At 50.7% G+C, this 21,635-nt stretch overlaps 6 protein-coding genes across 6 annotated transcripts; 4 read left to right on the top strand and 2 right to left on the bottom strand.

The window, feature by feature from the left end:
* Positions 1–270: 270 nt before the first annotated feature.
* Positions 271–1,709, top strand: J7T55_002671 (uncharacterized protein; the record flags this gene model as incomplete). The annotated part of the gene is made up of 5 exons (XM_053137768.1): positions 271–319; positions 388–429; positions 595–717; positions 801–1,310; positions 1,423–1,709. The coding sequence occupies 5 exons, from the start codon at positions 271–273 to the stop codon at positions 1,707–1,709; spliced, it is 1,011 nt and encodes a 336-aa protein (XP_052998540.1).
* Positions 1,710–4,123: 2,414 nt separating this feature from the next.
* On the top strand, positions 4,124–6,235 carry J7T55_002670 (uncharacterized protein; the record flags this gene model as incomplete). Its single annotated transcript, XM_053137767.1, has 6 exons — positions 4,124–4,329; positions 4,387–4,410; positions 4,463–5,042; positions 5,104–5,333; positions 5,451–5,829; positions 6,191–6,235. The coding sequence occupies 6 exons, from the start codon at positions 4,124–4,126 to the stop codon at positions 6,233–6,235; spliced, it is 1,464 nt and encodes a 487-aa protein (XP_052998539.1).
* A 182-nt stretch (positions 6,236–6,417) lies between these two features.
* J7T55_002669 (nacht and ankyrin domain protein) lies at positions 6,418–8,577 on the bottom strand (the record flags this gene model as incomplete). The annotated part of the gene is made up of 5 exons (XM_053137766.1): positions 6,418–6,863; positions 6,921–7,670; positions 7,736–8,025; positions 8,087–8,501; positions 8,568–8,577. 5 exons carry the CDS (start codon positions 8,575–8,577, stop codon positions 6,418–6,420), a joined length of 1,911 nt encoding a protein of 636 aa, XP_052998538.1.
* Positions 8,578–14,038: 5,461 nt separating this feature from the next.
* Positions 14,039–15,375, top strand: J7T55_002668 (gas1-like protein; the record flags this gene model as incomplete). Its single annotated transcript, XM_053137765.1, has 4 exons — positions 14,039–14,156; positions 14,220–14,470; positions 14,528–14,684; positions 14,741–15,375. 4 exons carry the CDS (start codon positions 14,039–14,041, stop codon positions 15,373–15,375), a joined length of 1,161 nt encoding a protein of 386 aa, XP_052998537.1.
* Positions 15,376–18,629: 3,254 nt separating this feature from the next.
* On the top strand, positions 18,630–19,361 carry J7T55_002667 (nad-dependent epimerase dehydratase; the record flags this gene model as incomplete). The annotated part of the gene is made up of 1 exon (XM_053137764.1): positions 18,630–19,361. One exon carries the CDS (start codon positions 18,630–18,632, stop codon positions 19,359–19,361), a length of 732 nt encoding a protein of 243 aa, XP_052998536.1.
* Positions 19,362–19,841: 480 nt separating this feature from the next.
* On the bottom strand, positions 19,842–20,898 carry J7T55_002666 (short chain dehydrogenase reductase; the record flags this gene model as incomplete). Its single annotated transcript, XM_053137763.1, has 4 exons — positions 19,842–20,059; positions 20,127–20,595; positions 20,655–20,758; positions 20,811–20,898. The coding sequence occupies 4 exons, from the start codon at positions 20,896–20,898 to the stop codon at positions 19,842–19,844; spliced, it is 879 nt and encodes a 292-aa protein (XP_052998535.1).
* Between the last annotated feature and the right edge of the window lie 737 nt (positions 20,899–21,635).

The raw sequence follows: 21,635 nt of genomic DNA, 5'->3' as shown, positions 1-21,635 counted from the left end.
CTTCCTCCACCTCTCAATTTGGGGTATTTATTGCAACCCACCTCAAGTTGTGCTTCTTTATGCATATATGCATATATCACTACTTTGGTGCTGCTGATTAGGCACCCAAGTGAATGTGACAGAAGAGCAGTTGGTTGAAGTGCGGTTGGTCGAAGCGCGGTTGGTTGTGGTCCGGGCCGTAGGGAAACGGTGGCTGAGTTGCAGATCGGTTTGTTCGCAAGGCGGCTGGCATCACCGTGAGGGCAGCAAGCGAGGACCATCAATGTCATCATGCAAAACACTGCGCAAAGCATACGCAGTCACTCAAACGTTCCAAATGGTGAGTTAGGTCCCTGACCAAGGCTACTTCGTCATGAGAAGTGACTGACTGACACGTTCTATTCACAGTAGAGTACCTGGGCAGGATGTGTTCTCCTTCTGCAGCAAACCGTTCAGCGCCCAGGGCCCTGGGCAGGCTGGGCAGCCTGCCTTGGCCCTACCATCAAATCCTCTGCATATGCAGGTTTCGAAATTATTGATGCACTCTCGTTTCACCGCCAAATGAACTTACGCGTGCTTATCTTGAGCCGTCATGTGTACAACACCCTCGTACAGCCATCCCCTGCCTTGTGAGAGCCGCGATACACGTATTCGACGCGGCCATGAGGTGGTGGGTGGGGCCAGCTGCAAGGCATCACCAACAGGCGCTGACCGTTGCAGCTGTGTTCCATATGCTGTGTAACTTATTAGGCACTAGGGTACTTAATGAGCTAGTACTCTGGTTCGGGGTATCTGCCCGCCTTGTCACCGGCGTCGGGCAGCTTGTGCCGTTTCCGACTTTCTTGACATCGACCTTCTGATCCTAATTTTCTGTCCAATTGCCATCCTCATCCTTCCACCATTCAAATGGTCGCCCATCACGCAAATGGCTCTCGAGCTCCAAGATATTGACCCGGAGACCGACTTCCATGACATTTCTAGATGTCTCTTCGAATCGCACGAAGACCCTCCCCAGAAGTTTTTCCATCTTTGGTTCCCCATTCACGGAGATGACAAACAGGCCCGAGAGAATGCTATCGAGGAAGGAGCCACGAGGCTAAAGCGCTGGCATACGGAGGATGCGTCCAGCAACTGGAGAAAAGTGGTCGATACAGGATCTGGCAAGATTGCCGGGGCCGCCCTCTGGAACATATACAACGAGAATCCTTTTGCGGTGCCTGATAGCTTGGAGGTAACTTGGTTCCCTGAAGGTGGTGCTCGAGAGTTTGTTGAGCAAATGATTGTCCAATATGATGCTCCAAGAGCTCGAGCCGCACAGAAGCCGCATATTTGTAAGCCAATTCAAGTCTAGACTCTTTTTCTTTTCTTCTTAATTCTTTTTCTCTTCTTGAACATATTTCGAGTACCAAATCAAAATCAATGACCAATCTCGGGGATATCTAGACCTTTTTGTGTTATTTACGCATCCCGATTATCGACGCAAAGGCGTGGGACAACAGCTGTTGAATTGGGGCATGAAGAAGGCAGATGAGCTCAAACTCGACATTTTTCTCGACTCTACTTCTCCAGGGAGACCATTGTACGAGGCCAATGGTTTCTCATATCTGCAGGAGAACCATATACGTCCGAAGAATGATCACCCGGATAATCAGTGGGAAGAGGTGGAGAAGAAAGTCGGGGCAATAAAATTTTGGCCTATGCAGAGACTCATCAGCCAGGAGGAGAATTAGACTAGGTATCATGATTGATAGAAGACATTTCAGCGAAGCTAAAATGGCATGCAGTGAAAAAAAGGGGTTCTGAGCAGGCATCTTTTGATTCACTACCACCTGTGGAGAAGGCCTGAGTTTTGGCGTCAACCTGCTCCATGGGAAAGGTGTGTGCGCGAGCGTCGATTTCCCCATGGATGATAAATGAATGAATGATTGCTTCCGTATATAAGTCCTCCATCTCGGTCTCCCAAGTTCTGGGGGGAGAAGTTTCGATCCATTCCTTCTCATGGTGACTCGCTACAAGGTCGACGCTGCTCTTCCATAGCTGATGACCTTTGGCAATCTGAGCAATAATTTCAAGAATAGAGACCTCGTACTGAATGCCAGAAATGGCAGGTGATGAAGCTTGGTACTGAGTGGGTGAAGTAAGAAGAATAACAATTTCAGATCTGCATCCACTGATTATAAGCATGGATCAAAATCCCAGGACCGTTCCTCGATAAAATTGCAGCCTTGGCTTTTCCATATCATGGGTGAGTTGCACAGCGTTCATCTGCCACGTGCAGGTTATGTTCCATGAACCAGTCACAAGTACCTGCCCCACAATATTGTTGGTGGTATGCAATTTTTGTGCAGGATTTCTGAGCTTTCTTGTCCTCTTGGGACCCTATTGATCTTTGGCTCAATGCTACCCACTCCTGCATGAAAACCGGAAGCCAGGAGGCATTCTCGAGGAAGATCAGTCTCTCGACAAGCAAGGAGGATTGGGGGGAAGCCTGCTCCTGTGGGCAAAAGGACCAGCATTGGAGACCGGCCTTCTTCACGACCTACAGTGTAGCAATGGCCAAGCTGTATTCCTTGCCTCGATGCTACCAACTCATTTAGTCGGAATTCGTTGAGGGGCAAAGTGTGTAGGCGGACATCGGACCTAGAGGAGGGATGGTGGTTTAGGATGCCTGGTTCTATGTCACCTGTGGACTGAGATATCCTGTCCAAATTTGTTTGACCTTGGTATGACCCCAACCAAAGTGGAAGACCAGCTCTCAAACACAGAGGAGTGCGAAGATGGAGAAACTATCACTTCGACGCTTGAGGCTCAATTCAATGTACGACGAGGAAACGCCATATAAGATCTTCATTGATCTGTTGCGCAATGCATGCGCTTGGCGAAGGATCAATATGTCATGGATGGGACGGGAGGACAGTCTTGGTCGCACATTTCCAAGCCCTGGCTTGTGATTTCCAGCTCCGTACCCATGGCTTCACCACTCGCAACCTTGAAGGTTTCACCGAGCTTCCCGAAGATAAAGTGATCACAACGAGTGTACACCTGCTATCAAGCACATGCACCAACGGAAGTTGCAGGATGATGACACAGTGCTCTGAACTCTCAGGGTACGTACCTGAGGACCTTTTTATAGCTTATGCCCTACCCGCCTGCTCCTGCACAGATAATTTTCCCATCTGCATGATGCAGCCGTCCGTGCTTTTCCTTAACTATTTGGCCACTAAGGCCTTCCGATCCATGCGCAGACTGCGATAGTGTGGTGCGTCTTTGATGACAAGAAGCAAAATATGATGCACACACTGTCTGGACGACACGGCTGCAAGGGTACAAATGAGGAAGGACACTAACTCCTGGAGCCTTACAAACTCGATAGGCGCCGTGTGGGCCTGGGCACCAGAGACAAGAGCCTTGGCGAACCATTCACTCGAGTCCAACTCGATGTGATATTTCCGAGGGATTCTGACAGATCATCCGAGGGAGGCTCCCCTGTTGCTCGGAACATCTTCAGCAGCGGTACAGGCATAAAAGTACAGGCTTGATGGAGACGTAGGTCTTGTGACCGGTCTGCAAAGTGTGGTTGCAGTGTGGTTGCACAACATAACACTTAGTGCTCTGGGCCACTGGAGTCGAACCCGTTGCGAGGATCTTTGCTTACCGGTGAGTTCCGAGGCCTGCAGCTTACTGGAAAGCGGCACATCCGCTCCTTCAGCCACGAAATCTCACCTGATCGGTATCATTGGCATGGAGTTTCACCCGTGTGCTTTCAGCCCCCAGCGTCGCCGCGTGGAAGCTCCGAGCCCTGCGGCTCCTCCTTTTATTTGCACAAATCTGCCCAGTCGATTTACTTCAGGGGGACTTCATAACTTGTGCGATTTGTGTGTGAGGATTTCAAGGGGTCGTGTGCCAACAGGGAACAGCGGCCTCAACCTTTCGCCCACGCAATCCTGTGGCCCCAAGAATCAGACAATTTCGTGTTGCCTCAAATTGAATTCAGGTCTTAAAACACACATGCTATCCCAGAGCCTTGGGATCTGAAGCAATCAAAAAACTTAGCGCTTGTCAATGCCACTGATGCACTGGTCCCAGAAGCTGCTGATGCCCGGAACTTAAGCTTCTTGCTTCTCGTTTTCGCCCTGACAGCACGATGGTAATGGCTCATAAACACGCTGCAAATCCACAGAATGTGGAGATGGGCTCCTTTGGTCCACCAAGGCGCGGCTTACAGGGCTCTCGAGATGTCATTGCTCTGGCCCGCTTAGGCAAGAAGCCCATACTGAAGCGGAACTTCGGGTTCATGACAATCTTGGGCTTCAGTTGCGCCATACTCATCACTTGGGAAGCCACCGTCACGTATGTCGTCCCCACATCTCATGGTTCACCAGCTTTCAGCAGCTAACACCGTTACAGTGTGTTTCTTCAGGGACTCCAAAAGTTAGTCTGCATACCCTCTGCAACGCACGTTTACACTACTAAATATTGAAAGTGGTGGTCCCGCTGGCCTGATCTATGGCTACATCGTCGTATGGGCTGGTACGCTATCAGTCTTCTCGACTATGTCCGAGTTATCATCTATGGCTCCTACTTCTGGTGGGCAGTATTTCTGGGTCTCTATCTTGGCCCCGAAGTCATGTCGAAAATTCCTAGGATATCTAATAGGCTGGCTTACCATCATTGGCTGGCAATCACTCGTCGCTTCTGGTGGATTTGTAACTGGGACTATGATACAGGGCTTGATTCTCCTGAATCATCCTAGCTATCTCTCGAATATGGAGAACTGGCATGGTACACTCTTGTTCTGGGCAGTTGTTCTTACAGCCTTTAGTATCAATACTGTCTTTGGAAAGCTTCTTTCTAAGTTCGAGGGGTTTATTCTGGTTCTTCATATCCTTGGTTTCTTTGCTGTCCTGTTGCCAATGGTGTGGCTCTCGACAGAAAAGTCAGATACACAGGCTGTATTTGCCACCTGGTATAATCTAGGCGGGTGGCAGACGCAGGGACTATCCTTTTGCGTCGGCATACTCGGGAACGTCTTTGCATTTCTCGGTGCAGATGGTGCTATCCACGTCAGTTGGCTCTAATTTGTGGTACTCTTCGCTGTTCTGAGGCTAACACTTTCAATCACAGATGGCCGAGGAGATCCGCAACGCAGCTGTCGTCATCCCAAGATCCATTTTGACCGGTATAACTATCAACGGATCCTTAGGGTTCGCGATGCTTATTGCTATACTGTACTGTATGGGCGATATCGATGAAGCCTTAGCCGCGAACCCCTCATACCCATTCATGGCTATTTTTCAATCTGCTACAGGTTCGACCGCCGGGGCGACGGTGATGGCTGCTATCGTGATCGTAATGTCCGTTAGCGCCACAACGGGTATTCTAGCCTCAACTTCTCGACTATACTGGTCCTTTGCTCGCGATCGCGGACTTCCTTTATCGAAATTTCTTTCCAAAACGAGCCCCCGTACCAGCATCCCTATCTACGCTGTTATAATGACGACAATTATCGCTATCATACTTTCTCTCGTCAATATAGGGAATGCTACCGCATTCAACGGTGTAATATCTATATCTATCGCCGGCCTCTTCGGGTCATATCTTATCGTAACCTCGTTACTGCTATACCGTCGGGTTACCGGAGCTATTCGATTGCCGACCCCAGAAGACGACCACCTGGATCTTGCCAATGCCCTGGACTCCCCGCTGATATGGGGGCCCTGGCGCCTTCCCGGAATATTTGGCATCGTCAACAATGCGTTCTGTTGTACTTACCTGATCTTCATTTTCTTCTTCGCCTTTTGGCCGGCGGTTAATCACCCTGATGCCGCTACTATGAATTGGGCAGTTCTAGTCTTTGGCACCGTCATCATCTTCAGTATATTATATTACCTAGTGTGGGCTCGAAAGATATATTCAGGCCCGGTTGTGGAGGTATGAATACCGTGGTGACTTGTTGCATGGAGAGTTTCGCTAGAGGCAAGCGATTGTCCCCAGCTAGGTCACTGAAAAGGGGGTTGGAAATTTCACAATAGTCAATTTAGACAGATATAGGAACCTCGATTCAATTCTTGGTTTGGGAGGAGACAAAGAATCCCAGTCACTAGTCCTAAGAGAGTTGAGATTATAGAATGCACACAGCTAGTGCACAATAGAACCCATGATGGTCATTTCTTGTCTTCTTGGTTACCGGTGAGCTCATATTGGAGTCTAGGGTCGACGCATAGGATCCAAGGTCGTCGCCCTGATGTTGAATTGATTCCAGCATTTCAAAATCAAGTAGTCAACTGTGTCGTAAGCTGTTATTATGTACAAATTCGCACTCGGACGACTGATTCTCTGAGAAGACTAGATTCGTATCATCTTTACAATGATCGGTCATATTGCCGTGTTCATGCTATTTAAGGAATCGCGTTGACTTCTATTTTTGCCTTGCAGCAATCACCTATTCCCCCTGCCGTGGCCTGAATGGATTCTATGGGCCGTAGTCCTGGGAGAGTCAAGGCTCGTATGTGACGCCAAAAGTTCCACCATTGCAAGACTATTCGACTGGCGCGCTCTCTCCAGTGGCGTGAGCCCTTCAGAGTCGCGAATGCTCAGATCCGCGCCTCTCTCAACCAAAATTTTAGCCTCGTCGTATCTCCCACTATTCACGGCAGCATGGAGCGGTGTGAACGCGCCATTTCTCTCCCATGTCTGTATGTTGGGGTTGGCGCCGTTGTCCAGAAGAGCGTTGATCAATCCCGTATTTGCACACTGGACCGCCCAATATAGCGCGCTGCAGCCGTCGTTCGAATTCTGAAAGTCTACGTCGGCGCCATGCTTGATGATTTCCAATGCGACTGGCAGATACCATCCTGCGCAGATACAGTTGAGGGCATTGTCACCTGGAGATTCTGTCAGCTTTGCGCAAGCATACTTGTCGAACAGTCGGGGATACTAACGAGCAACTGGAAACACGACATTAGGATCGGCACCATGAGATAGAAGCAGTTTTGTCATAGGCAGGCTGTCCGATGCCAGCTTAAGAGCCGTATAGTCGCGGGTGTCGCATCTCTCCACTATGAGCTTGTGGCGGGGTTCTGTCCTCCTGGGTTTGAGAGCACTAGGTGGGAGTATCGCGTTCACGTCGGCCCCTTTGTCGATCAAAAGTTTGACGTCTTCCAACCGATCTCTCACAACAGCCTGGTGTATGGGCCTGTAACCGTCTTCCGAGATGTTAGGATCGAAGCCAAGCTCGAGGAACTTGACCAACACGTTCGAGTCCTCCCGCTCCAGAGCCACGTGCAGCAACTGCGGCCCACCGCCAGTGTCCTCATATCTCTTGGCCACAGCCTCCAGGACGGCATCCATTCTGCAGTCATCCTCCTCGGCTTCTTGCAAGACGTCGAGGACCCTGTTCGAGAAATTGCCCATCCGGCACCCCTTTTCGATAAGGAGGATCGCCACATCCTGAGAGTGCTCTTGCATGCAGACATCGAGCGGGGTCAAGCGTTGGTCGTTTTTCATGTCTAATGCAGCGCCGTGCTCGATCAGAACCTCAGCTATGCCCCGGTCGTCGTACATTGCGCAGACATGTAGCGCCGTCGCACCCCCAGCTGCTCTTTCCGACACGCGGGCTCCCTTGGAGAGTAGGTCTATCACTGCTGCTTTGTCGCCCGCGGAAACCGCTTGCACGAGCGGCCTGGGTGTTTCTGATCTTAATGGAATTGCATCGTCATTATTTCCAGGCTCACTATAGCGGATCGTTAGCTCATACTGTCAAGACAAGAGATGCAGTGCACTTGCCTGGTATCTATTGTGTGAGGGGCCTCTTCGGGAGCCGAGGCAATGTCCAAGTTTTCCAAGTACTTCCTCATCGCGAAACCGGCATCCGTTTGCTCCGTTGTCGACCTTCGCCGTGATTCCTCTGGAATGCTGGAGACGTCGTCCTCGAGCTGTTTTCTAATCTTTCTTGCACTGGCGTTATTGATGAAACTGCCCAGCATTCTGTCGTAACCTGCGGCAATGTCTTGCCGTATCTCGTCTTGAGCCTTACCCGTCAGATGGCTGCACCCAGCAGGCTCTCGTTAGCTGCAGTATATCTCTTTTGATTTCTACTTCGGCTTACCCGTTCAACACCGTGACTGCCAGATTGAAGCTGGCCTTGCGGTCTCTCAGCTTCGCAGTAGAATTTCGGACCTCTTCCTTGTGCATGATCCAACTGAGCATCCTCATGGGGCTCCGCCTGGCACTGCCTGCCTCAGCAAATGGAGAGATGACCACGCGAAGGTCCTGCATCGACTCTTGACACCACGTTGTGCACTGAGTGAGCGTCTGGGCGATGACGGCATCCTCGCTCCGTAATGTGTAGGTGGTAGTGAGACTCTGAGCGGACTGGAGTAGCATTGAAAGGCTTTCCAGCTCGACCCGGAGATCGGAAATGTCCTTGGGTGCATCTCTGATTTCGGTGATTAGTGTGGTGAGAGTGCGTGTGGATTGAGCCGCGAAGGCGAGGACACCGCTAAGGCTCGCGATGATGGATACTGCGGACCATGTAAGCGCGAGAAATCAAAGTTGGCTTGCATTAAATATGGACAGTCTGCACATACGGGGATCCATTGTGTATTTCTTTGTTTGGTAATGTGGTGATGCGACCCTCCTGACTACGCGCTTGAGAATTCGATGTCGACCCTTTTCATTTAGAGCACCTGACTCCGCTTTTCGCAATCCCCTGTTGCTGGTGTGCCTGGAGCTGTCGCGATGGATCGCTTAAGTGCTTATGGTGTGGGCCTCGGAACCCACAACAGTACGACGTTGGCAGCCACGGGCCGTCGTCGGCAATCATGGAAATTTGCGCCGAAATCTTCAATTAATGTCGTTTTCAATTGCGACAGTAGGATAAACGTCTGCTATAGTGAGAGCAGAGCCAGCTGACAATCTCATGAGCAATTTCCGAGCTGTTAGCATGTTGCGACGGGGAGATCAGGCTTCCTCTTCAAGCGTCGACCCATCATTGGCAAGCCTGAAGTCATTAGCGGCCATAAAAATAGGCCGCAGGATCAGCTGAAAAGGAGGGCCGGCCCGCCAATCATTTTCTCTTCCAAACCTCCCTGCGTGCGCCTTGATACAGCAGAACCTCGCTGTTTACAGTTGTGTCGATAGACAAACCACCCTCAACATGATAACGCACGTTGATTGTGCGGCCCGGGAGGATACAACAATTTTCAACAAATACCTTCCGAGGCTGCTGCCGCAAATCAAAATGCTTTTGAATGTTTGCACAACTTGACGAAATACGAAATGCTGACAGTGAAGCAATACTGATGAAATATATCCATGGAGTATGTGAACAGGCACGTTAAAAGGAAAATGAGCATGAGAACCTCACAAATTTGTCCTCTTAGCCTCAACATGACCATTATTCGTCCGATTCGTAGGTAATAATGACAAATCCGACGTTTTCCACCGTTCCTCTCTAGTTTAGCCATTTAAAAAGTTAAACTTGACAATGTGACGATACGATTTAGCCTACCTTTGAAGACCGATAGGCATTACACGTCTATCCTACACATTCAAGAGTTGACCGCCAGGGTCTTGGAGAAAACACGCAAATATCTGTTCTGGAGCAACGCATCGAAGACATTTCCAATACTCCCAACCTTTTGAAATGGGGTCCAGCATCCAGGTTGACTCTATTACGTGAAGAACTTGCGTGTTCGCTCGAAATCCATAGGGAAGCTCGGGAAGCCAGTAGCACATGGTATTTGAGTCGCGAGATCTTAAGGCTTCCACCATGCTCCGATCGTGGAGGAAGTCGAGGTTTAAGTGACCATAATTTACTAGTTTGAGGAAGACTAGGAGACTTAATCGCAGAATGAGCCATTATGGGCCCGGATGTGGCTCCTTCTCGAAGTCAGTGTGACGGCCGCAGAAGGAATGGACAGTGACATGCTGGAGCCGGAAGCTGAGCAGGCAATCGAACAGTTCAGCGCAAAGGATGGACATCACCAAGATCGTTTCTCCTTTTTCCGAATGTACCTTGGCGTTCGTCAGTTTGAGGTCGAGATTTCCCTGTTTCATCTGAGTGAGGAATCTCTCATGGCGAAAGAGTGACTGGGCCTGACCCGAAGCCCGGGTTCTCGACAAGTAAGAAAGAGATTCCAATCCACAGCATAACAGTCGAGGTGTGTTGCACTATCAATTTTATATCGCTCTTCGGGGCCGTCGTAACTGAACATGCGTTCGGAAAATAATTGCCATAATTCCGCCGGTGAGATGACTGGACCATATCTCACACGTCGTGACTACTCTTGTTGGACGAGTCCAGGACCGCTTTGTATCGTATTGGCTTGTCAGCATGAAGAACTATTTGAAGCCAGCGGTGAACATACTGTACAACGCTTATACTTCATGAAGTCCATTTACTTTCACCAAGCACCTTGCAATCGATTTAGTGGTGGGCTGAATGGTGGTTGCAACGGTGCAGCACCATTTGGCTATACTCTGATATAAGATGCCCTTCGACAAGCAACACTACCCTCAAGTGTTGCGAATCGCGACTACTTTGTCCGCGCGTTTGATGAAGGCCAGTCACGGCTCAAAGAAGAATATAGAACGGTTCTTTCAAGGCATTCTGAAGGAAGAGTTTTCCCTCTTGCATCGCGCCATATATTGAAGACCAAGTCGTGTCAGGTTTCTTGCGGACAGTGATGATTGCATCTTCTTCCACAGCGGCTCGTCTAATATCCTCTTGGAATGCGGAAAGTCTTCGTGGCAGACATTGACTCGATGTCGACCAATAATTTTCTCCAAGGAATGCCTTCAGAAGTCTAGGACTCGAACCAGATCACAACAGACTTGTCAAATACCTGGGTCGGTCTCATTTCGAGAAGCAAGGTATGCTGCGGTAGGTAGGCTGCGCAAATCTAGATCAATACTTCCTTCCACAAAAACGGACCGGATTGGTTATGCTCCTTCATGCAATTCCTGAGTAAGCAAGCTGTCACAAAGATGGAACGGTCGATAGATCCGGGATTCCTCCAAGGTCGCCCAGTCTCTTACCCACTTAGACATAGCAAATAGCCTCTCGGACAACTCGGAGGATGATTGATCTTTTTTCGGCTAGTCCAGGAAGCCGGAAGAAACTCATGCTCGCCCAAGTAAAACTAAAGCTGGACGAGAAGCAATGAATTACTGTCTCTTCAGAACCAGAGGCGCAGAGGCAGACGTGGGCGAGAATCACAAGTTGAGCATGAACAATTATGGCGCTCCCAGAGAAGACAACAAGCCGCGGGCTGGCCCAAATTACAAGGAATTTCCAAGCTGCACGCTTTTCTGAAGCTCTACCACAGCCTCAACGGCCGTGGGTCGATGTTTGATGCATCTCATTTATTTCCGAGAGATTCTTACGGAGATATGGACGAAGACCCGAGGAGCAAGGAGACGACAAGGACTACGGCGCTTACTGTGGGGGTCCGAATAATGGGAAGTTCCAGAGCACCTATGGGAACATACAAGTGAGGCATGCTTGCTCTCCGTCCCACTTGACCTCAGCGGCCCCGAGAAATAAGAGAGGCCTGGAGGAGCGTCTCACACCGCATGGCATGGCTGGTGGCGACGAATTTCCACCGGATGATACCGTTTACGACAGAGGCGGTAGCATCAGCAATGGCCGTGCGAACAGTCACGGCTGTAATGGATAGTGGGTAGCGAGCCTGCGGATCCGCACATTTCACTGGGGGAAGTGTCGGATTTCACGACGGCCTATGTTTCTCAATTCCCGATTTCGTCCCCTTCTCCCTCTGAGCCATGGATCGAAATAGATAAGCAGCCCGGGCGAGTGGAAACTTTTGACACCAACCATTGGAAGGAATAAGGGGCAGCAGGGGGTTCGTTGTTCAGGCGAGAGCCAAGACTTAGGCAAAACGTGGTACTAGTTATTTCTTTCCTCCACTCACAATGCTCATCATTTTGTCATCCACTTTTGCGCGACGATACTTGCTCGCATAAGAGGCGAAGTCTCAGACTATTCAAATGACTTTTGATTGCGCGCTTAGAATTTTTGGTCTACGCCTTTCCGATCTTGCTCATGACCGATGTTAATAGTGTATTATTTCGATATGCCATTACGGGTTAAATAGGAAATGCATGTTTCCGGCCAGCTCCATTCTTGCGGCAGATTTCCGTGAGATGCTCCTGAGATCTTCCTCCGTGTCGCACTCGAGCGTCGACATCGACCGACGGCGGGAGGGCATGAACAAGCCGGCCGTCCAAAGTCATGTCGGTCGTCAGAGACGGCAAAAAAGCAGAGCATCAAGAGACGAAGAAAATGAAGACACCGAACCGCCGAGTTCAGGCCCATCGTCATTTATGGTTCGATGGAGAGGTGAGTTGACGATGAGATGAAACCGTCTCATTGTTCTGGCAGTGGGTCTGACAGGAGGTCTCGTTTGGGTTCAGCCGCAAGTAGTTTAAGTTGCCCAATGGGGCAGCTCGGCGGATCCCCCCTCAGGGGCCCCCATGTCTCCCTCCTGGGAGGGGCCCGTCTCTTACGCCAACTGTCTGGTGTGCCATAGCCAACATACGAGCTGGGGACAAATAGACTTATTCTATCGTTTCCGGTTCCCACCCACCAGAAACCAACTACCGCGCAGGATTTTCCCGATGATCGCCAACTGTCCCTGCTGCATATCGCTCTAGTACTGCCAAGCGGCGCAATCCGCTGTGGCTGGCGGCCCTGGGCAGCTCGGCGTGTGGTTCAAGTTCCTTGCGCGCATTTCTTTTTTCCCCTCCCCTGCTCCCCCTGCCTCCTGGCCGCTGGCCCTGTCCTCAGGCGCTGACCCCCACCCCTGCCCTACGCAGATTTACAGAACAGTAGATCCGGAACTTGACGAGCTTGACTTCAGGTAAGCTCATGCCCAGCGTCTGGCCTGTGTGATTTGCAACTTGATAGTGTCCTCGTGAGCTTGAGCCGCCATTGCTATGTTCGCGTGTTTTCACGCCTTTGGGAAGTCAACATCATCACGTCCATTTCGAGTAATCCGCCGTATCTTAAGCTATCGAAACAAAGACTCGTCTCAATTATGTCCGTTGTCACTTCCCGCAAGCCACCTTCAAACATCGGCACAACGGGTACGCAAAGACAGGCAGGCAAATTATCGGGCAAAAAGAGAGACCCATCGGATGGTGATCCACTCTGGCGCCCCCGGCAACAACCCCCTGCCCACGCACGTTTCCAAATGGGGGTCCTTGGCGAACTCCGAGGTTTGTTCCTGGTGCACGTCCCATTCCTGCATCAACCTGCAAGAAATGATGCGAATTGTGGCCCTGTACATTGTCCTTTGGGCGTGGTAGGTGTCATCTGCCTCGGTTTGCGACACCGCGAAGATTGCCGCCCGCGGGAATGCCCTTGTCAGACTAGTTCAGTAATGCAGGGCTGAAGTAAGGACGCGCGGTATAGTCATGGCTGGATCATCCTAAGATCTTCGAGATTGGCACCCAGGGTGCACCCCAGCGCCCGCCTGTGCCCCTGCAACTCCCTCAAACATGGCTCGATTACCGCTACCAAGCTTCCCTATAGCCGGCGTTATGTCCTGCGCCTGGGATATCGAAACATCGCGCCCACCCACAACCGCCTGCTGCCAGCCTGGCACGCTCCACCGTGCTGTGACGGAGTCTGTTCGAAAGGCTCGAAAAGTCATTGTGCCTGTAGAATGCCCCCCTTGGCGAGACTCGCTTGGTTGGACTAAGCATCTCGTAGTACCCCTGGCAAACATGGCCAAGATGTGCGAGTGTGCAGGCAGACGCCCAAGCGTCCTGCCCGACTCAGCCCTGCATACATATACATATGTAGACACTGTCATCCGACTGGAAGTAAATCTTGTCATTTTCACATCAGCCACTGTTCTATCGCTCATTCAGAAGGATCTTGACGATTCCTAATTTTCTTTTCGATTCTTAATTTTGTTTCTTCGATAGGCTGGGCCTCATTCATTTGTCCTCTCCTCCGGTTTGGGAAATAAGTGGTGTTTAACTCATTCTTCCATCCTCGACGATCCCTTCAACTCTCGACTCCGGCAAAATGTCTTCTCTCACCCGAGTACTGCTCACCGCAGCTGTTGCGACCCTGGTTCATGGCCACTCGCAGATTTTGAACGCACAGGGTGACGCTGGATCGCCTGCCTCGGTCGGCTTCCTGGGTACGAATTAATTCCACCAAGACTCAAGAGACGGATCAAAAGTGTTTCTAACAGTGAGAATAGTCGAGGGCGAGCTTGCAAGAAACTGCACCAGCATCAGCCCCTGCCAGCAAGACGCCACCCTGATCCGTGATGCCGAGATCACCGCAAACATCGTCAACGAGTGTGGACGTACCGAGCTTGGCGGCAACATCGACGTTGGAGAGAACACCGAGAATGCCCTCGCTGCCAATGCTGTTACTCAGGTCTCACCCGGCGGAGAGATGACGGTCACGATCCACCAGGTCAACGCTGACGGTGCCGGCCCTTACACAGTAGGTTATCCCGTGAATACATGTTTCTCAGTATCAGTGACTGATCACCAACTTTAGTGTGACATGGACCCCACTGGCAACTCTTTGGGAGCCACCGGCCAAATTCCTCTCGAAGTGAGCAACAACGTGCCTGGCGCCAACGGTTTCTCCCAGGCCAAGACTCAGGACTTCAACATCACTGTCAAGATGCCCGCCGACATGAACTGCACTGGAGGTGAGTTTTGTACAAATCCGTGTACAGAAAAGCGACAGAACTAACAAGTCTATCAGCCTCTACTGGAAACGTCTGCACAGTCCGTTGCCGAAACAACGCCCTGGCCGGTCCCTTCGGTGGATGCTTCCCCGTCCAGCAAGCTGGCGCTGCCACGAAGACAAATGTCGCCTCGCAGATCACCACAGCGCAGACCCTCGACGGAGTCGACAAGCAGGTCGCACAGAACAAGCAGGACCTATCCGCCGCCATCGCAGCCAACCAGCAGCAAGGAAGCGAGCAGGGCCTGGCCGATGACGCCTCTGTCAAGAAGGTTCTCAACATTGCAGACCCCGTTATCAAGGAGTCGCCCGTCCAGACCCCCGCGCTCGAGGCTGCTGCGCCAGCTGCCAGCGGAGCCGGCACTGCCAACACCGGCAACGCCAATGCTGGCGGTAACACCAACACCAACACCAACACCGGCAGCACCAAGGGCAATGGACGCCAACGCGGCGGCAAGAACGGTGGCAACGCAGCAGCGGCAGCTGGAAATGCCAATGCCGCCACCGGAAATGCTGCTACTGGAAATGCTGCCACCGGCGCTACCACCGGCGCTGCCACAGGCAACGGACGTCAACGCGGTGGCAACAACAACAACAACAAGCGTGGGGTCCGCAGCTGGGTCGAGAGGCAGGTGGCCAACGTTCACCTGTAAGGGATCGAACGCGATACGACTTTCTTATGTGTATCTAATTGGCCTGAAAGAGAGAGAGAGACATAGCGCGAGAAAGGGCTTGGTGGTGTGTGTACCTACATACGGTGAGAGCAGAGCCTGACTGATGCGATACCGACTGCTTTCACCTGTTTTCTCGTTGTTTGTGAATAATTTAGAATGAACGTCAAGTTTTACACGCTGCGTGCAATCCTCGCCCTTGTCTCTACGTGGCGGAATACGCGTATTGGTGAACTTGCCGGAAAAGCCTGAGTATTTCGCTCCTGATCCGCGGATTCAGAGCCGACCCGCAACTGTCCTAACGTATTTCTGTTGAAACTACTCTACTCATTGTGTGGTCAGAGTCAACGCTGCATCCCTTGAATGCACCAACTTCTACAACACAGAATTCAAAATTTCCAGCCTACAGGACTTGTTCAACACAGACAAGCAAAAGTAAAGCGGAAGAAGCAAGTACCCAAGGAAAAAGCGAGTGCGAGCAAGCGTACAACCGCACCGGAACCGCCCAGAAATTTTGACTCGCGCACTCTTGTACATACTGTAGGAGATGGAGTTTCAGGTCCGTGGGGACTCGTGACGTAGCGACCTGTCATGCAAGCGAGCGACTGTCCCGCCGGGCGAGAGGGGGCCGCCCGCGTGGGGGGCAAGCAAAGTTGGGCAGACGGGTCCGACCGTTGCTCTCGGCAGCAGATGTGCGTACGCGCGTGCCAGCCCACCTGCAGGCACGCACGTCTCAGAGCCGCTTTCATCTTGTGTTTGGCTTCGGGCACAGGCGGGTGCGTAAGGTTCTGTGGGCCGAGTTGGAAACTCCGAGCAGCAAGGAGGCTCTCTGCATGGAACTGTCGATCTGTATCTGCACGCGGTTTGCCGTTCCGGAGCACGTACGCGAGTTCCGATGAATTGGACATTGGTCAGCTCAGAGGAGTTGAATCTTTCCGCCTTTGGACGACGAGACCTTGGCCTTGGACATCCTGAGGTTCGTATGTTTGTAGCCAAGACAGTTGAAGTTCTTCAGGAATCTTCGAATGCGCGCCGACTTTATGTACAATGGTAAAGGCCAGGTCGAGCGATAGCTGTTCCCATCTAAGTTCGTGCGGTCTATTTGACACGTCTCGAATGCTGCAAAACGATCCTGCTGCTGCAAAGTCTAAAAGTCTCCGGAATAACTTTTCTGAACGGTTCGGACTGCTTGCCGAGAAGCTACTAAATAAGCATAAATCACTGACCAGTCAAAGCCCAGCCAAGTTCAAGACAACAAGAGGCAATATCGAATAAGCGATAGAGTTCAAAGAAAAGAGGGATAAGCGCCAGAGTTTATGTGCCCTGGTGGAGAATTTTGAAAGCTTGTAGCTGGGTGCCGAGTCATGTGGAAGATTCTTAAGAACGACTTGATGCTATGCGGACTACATGTTGTAGACTTAGCTCACTTATCTGCAAGTAACAAAGAGCCTAGCCATGACAGCCCTGAAGAGAGTTCAGGGTTGACAAAGATGAAAATTAGACGGGCAGTACGAAAGACTTGGAGTATTGCCAGATTAACATTTTTACTGAAGTTCGCTTAAGTGTAGATGGAACCCCTCAAAGCCCTGATCCGGCAAAGGTGTAGAATCTCAGTATGAAAGCTACTGTAAGAAAGCTTGTGACCATGTTCTATGACTTGAGTTTAGGACCAGTGGAAAGCGGTTCATATTTTATTCAGAAGGACTTTCTCAGACAAAGGACGCAACGCATCAACTAGAGACAAAGTCAGAGACTCAATCGGAAAGCGGTCCGTAAATCAATTTTTCCAAATGGTTCAAGCTTTATACACATATTTTAAAATCAGTCTCTCCGCCTCACAGGTGAACAGGAGAAAGACACCCCGAGAGAAGAGATATGACAAATTATGGAAACATGAATCCAAGTTATATGACATTTCACACACTGTGGCCGGTCTTCTATCAATTTCGGTTGCTCCAGAATCACTTCAAGTCGCAATTCATGGTAGTTTTTGAATATACATGGCGCAGTTTCTACGCCACTGAGTAGTATCAAAAGCTGTCTTGCCTCAGATGTGACATACTCGCACTCAACATTGAGTAAGTACCTGCCCGGTATCCCCTTCCAGAGTTGATGTCATATGTGGTTTGAAGGTGACTTTGAAGTAGGCAGTTGAATGCCTTCCCAGTTCCATAGGAGAATGTGGAATGCTCAATCAGGAGACCCCCTTGAGTAGGGAAATGGACATGATCCAGGATCTCTGGCGTATGAACGATTTGAAGTGGGTTGAGCTGATATGAGGTAGATCGTGGTAGATCCTAACATCCAACGCCGCAAGCATATCTCTATGAATCGCTGAGTTCTAGCTTTTGATATCTAATTACACCACTATTATTCTCTTCCCTTCCGAAGCGCATTCTCTGATGCCATTTTGAACGAGAAATCCTGCGTAGAAGCAATATCAATCCCTCGTATACTGCTTGCAAGAGCGATTGAAAATGGTCTCCCATTCCGTAACTTCAAAAGAATGCTATCATAAGCACGCCCAGCCCCAATCTCACATTTTCCCCATATCAGGGGGGATTATCAATTTAGTAATGTTCTCATTCAGCTGAATCTAATGCTTAGCAACCCAAGCCCACTCAATGCCTCCACCAGCTGAAAATATTTGTGCCTCTCGATTCACATGTCATCAAAATTCGACTTCGTGCAACTCCTTATTCATCAACTCCTATTCCTCCAGCTCCTGTGTTCTGCCTTCGGGTAATCTGGCTAGCGCCCCTTTCAATTTCGTATATGCGAGGACCCTAGAAGGCGACATTGTGTGGCAGACTGGAGGGTGAGACCACCAATGCATTGTAACCTGTTGGGTTTCACAAACAATGCATTTGATTTGGGCTTCTCACTCACGAAAATGAGTGACATTCATAAGCAACAAGCCTCAACATTTCGTCCGTCCGGCCGGCCGTCCAACCGCAAAAGTAAGCGGCATTTATAAGCGGCCAGACACAAACCCGGACAAAGAGCGGCTGACATTCGGGCTCGACGTTGTCTATATGAGTCTCCTGGGGTCTGCAGAATATACCTGATTTGTTCCCCTCAACTCATCACCTCCAAAGTCAATTGTGTGAGACTCAGGGCATTTCCTCTCAAGATAGCATTCAAACAGACCCCTCGTTCCAGAAAAGCGGACGCTCTAATCGTTAGCGTTCACCAAGCCTCAAACCACACAGACCCCCTCTCCAGAAACCACCACAATGCAGATCCTCATCCTCGGAGCAACCGGCCGTACTGGCACTCAAGTCGTACTGCAAGCCCTCGAGCGCGGACACAATGTCACCGCGCTCGTCCGCACGCCGTCCGCGCTAGACGAAATCACCGCCAACCTGCCCGCTGAGCAGAAATCTAATCTGACCGCTGTCAAGGGGTCGCCCCTCAATGTCTCGGATGTCACCAACGCCATCAACACAGCTGCCAGTCCAAACAGCAAGCTTGTGGTCATCTCAGCTCTGAACTCGCGCCGCACGTCTGAAAATCCCTGGGCGGCACCGCACCCTACCGACTCACCACCCCGTATGATGGCTGATAGCACTGCCAACGTACTCTCCGTTCTTGCAAAGACAACTGCTGGCTGGGCTGAGAAGCCCAAAGTGGTGTATGTCTCTGCGATAGGTGTCGGGAAGTCCGGGCCCAACGCGCATTGGGTGCTGCGTACCCTGATCTCGCACAGCAACGTCAAGCTCACGTACGCGGACCACGACGCCGCGGAGGAGGAGCTGAGAAACGCTGGCGACGGCGTTAAATGGGTCGTTCTGCGGCCCGGGCGGCTTACTGATGGAGATGATAAGAAGGAGGCCAAGGTGTGGCCTGCTGAGAAGGGGATGGTGGGGATGACGGCGAGTACTTCGCGGGGAACAGTGGCACGATTTGCTCTGGATGCCGCTGAGAAGAGCGAGTGGGATGGCAAGGATCCCATTATCCTTAATTGAATCGGTAATTCGTGGAGCATGTACCAAGGAAGTACTGATAATGCCTTCGGGCTTTCTGTTGTATCATTTATTGCGCGTTGTTATGATAAAAGATACCGGGTTTGCGATGATGGCGGTTATGATATCAGCAAGCGTCGCTACGGCTAGACAGTTTTTTTTTTTTTTTTGGAATTCATTTTTCTAGATTTCAATTCTGTAGGACTGAAGGTTCGTAGTGGGTGAAATAATTACGAAATTCATTTCTCCAATTCCAGATGATTTGATATGATCGAGATCAGTCTCAATTTATTTGAAATGAATTTGAGCACTTATGCTCAACTCGCAGGAAGAGGTTCATATCTTCATATCTTCCATGGTGCTGTCAAACACAAGGACCGTCTGGCAAGTCGATGAGTAGGTATTTTTGAAACTTATATATTCAGGGATGAACACTGGTTATACAATTCGATTCGCATTGTAGCACATGTCGTGAATCTGACTCTAATAAGACGAGGGCACAATCCCCAATTTTCCACCATCTGTCACGACAATGTTCCCCGATAGCCATGCGCCCGCCTTGGACGCAAGCCAAAGAACGCAGCCCGCCATGTCCTCGATATTCCCAGCTCTGCCTAGCGGCGAAACCTTCAGCGCATAATCCTCTGGCGTGAGCTGCTCGGAGGATTTTACAATCCCCTCTGTCATTTCGGATGGATACACTGCAACCTGTCAGCTTACCTCTGCTCGAATGCCTAGAGTGGGGGTCGGGGTGTCGGGGATCCTCACATCCCGGCGCAATGACATTGAATCGAAGCTTGTGTCTCGTGAATGCGGTGGCAAGCTGCCTCGCCATATGCGTCACAGCGGCCTTACTAGCCGAGTAGGCATAATGCGCCATGGGGACGCGGCCGTACGCGCCGATCGAGCTGGTGATGATCGTCTGGCTGCTCTGAGCTACATTGCCCTTCTCGTTTCCCGCAGTCAGGAGTGGCAGGAAGGCTGCAATGCTGAAGTACACGGCACCAACATTGATACTGAAGGTCTGGTCGAATGCCGCCGAGTCAACGTCCCACAGCGCCTTCTGATAATCTACGAGAGGTGTGGTGGTGGGGGGCTTAGTGATAGGGCCTGTGACGCCTGCATTCGCGACGAGGAGGTTGATGAAGCCTGTCTCTTTGGTGATATGCGCGACGATGCGCTCCAGGTCCGGCTTGGAGCTCGCATCGCCCTGTAATGGGATGATGTTACCGTGCTTCTATCTCTAGCATCAGCATTCGTTCGTTGCTCCTGCCCAAGAAATCTAGTTCAGCGTACCGCTTCTTCTTTGGCTACCTTGTCTAGCACCTCCTTACGGCGCCCGATGATGTAGACCTTGGCACCGTTCTCTTCCAAAGCCTTGACTATCATCAAGCCGATGCCTGTGCGAATGAGTATGTATAAATGACTGTGAATCTAGCTCTAGAAACTTACCGGTCGCGCCGCCTGTAACAACAGCAACGAGGCCATTGACATTGAAGAGGTCCGCCGCAGCGAGTGATGGCGTGGGGGTCGAAGACATGACGCTCTAGAGGCAATGGTTTAGCCGGTACTGATCGGCGGTCCTCTGTTCCAATATTGCTCAATTATATGGTCACACAATCGCCTAGCTTGAGGTGGTGATGACTTCACATAAGTTATTTATAAATGCTTCATACTCGGACGGTGTTGAAATAGTTGTTGATCCTGACAAATTAATGCCTATCCCCGATGACAGATGTATCCCCGACGTCTCAACTCGGACGTCCCGGGTACTGCGGGCATCAGTCCACCGACTCCTTCGACCGCGAACCAAAGCTTACTCCAGCGATTTTCCGAGCATGGTGGAGTTATCAGCCAATGTGAGCCAAGGCCTCAGGGAATGTGATGTGCAGAAAAGCGAGCGCACATCCCAGCACGGTTACCCTGGGCGTTACGTTGACTAGATGCTTGGACAGTCCTCGAAACCCTTTAGCGTGGAATTGTCTTGCTCCTCACCAACCGGGCAAGGGTGCTATCTCCGTCGCAAGATTAAATTCGAGCTTTTTCTATGGGAGGAATAGACAAGATTGGACAGAGAATGTGGAATGAACAGTCTATGCGAGAGGCATTGATAGGGACAGTCCACGGAAATGCAATATTCTCATTACTCATCGAGAGCTAGAAGTCTCGCTATTGTACTTTGATGAAGCTGCTTGGCTGGCTGGTTATGCTGTCATCCGTGAAAAAAAAGTTTGTTTGGTAGAACAAGATGTTGAAAGCGCCGAGCCGGGAACGATG

This window comes from Diaporthe amygdali (genome assembly GCF_026229845.1).
Source record: "Diaporthe amygdali strain CAA958 chromosome Unknown NODE_3_length_2959817_cov_65_330692, whole genome shotgun sequence".
Lineage (NCBI taxonomy): Eukaryota > Fungi > Ascomycota > Sordariomycetes > Diaporthales > Diaporthaceae > Diaporthe > Diaporthe amygdali.
Note: the sequence above shows the minus strand (reverse complement) of the source record. Positions and strands in the feature narration are given on the sequence as shown.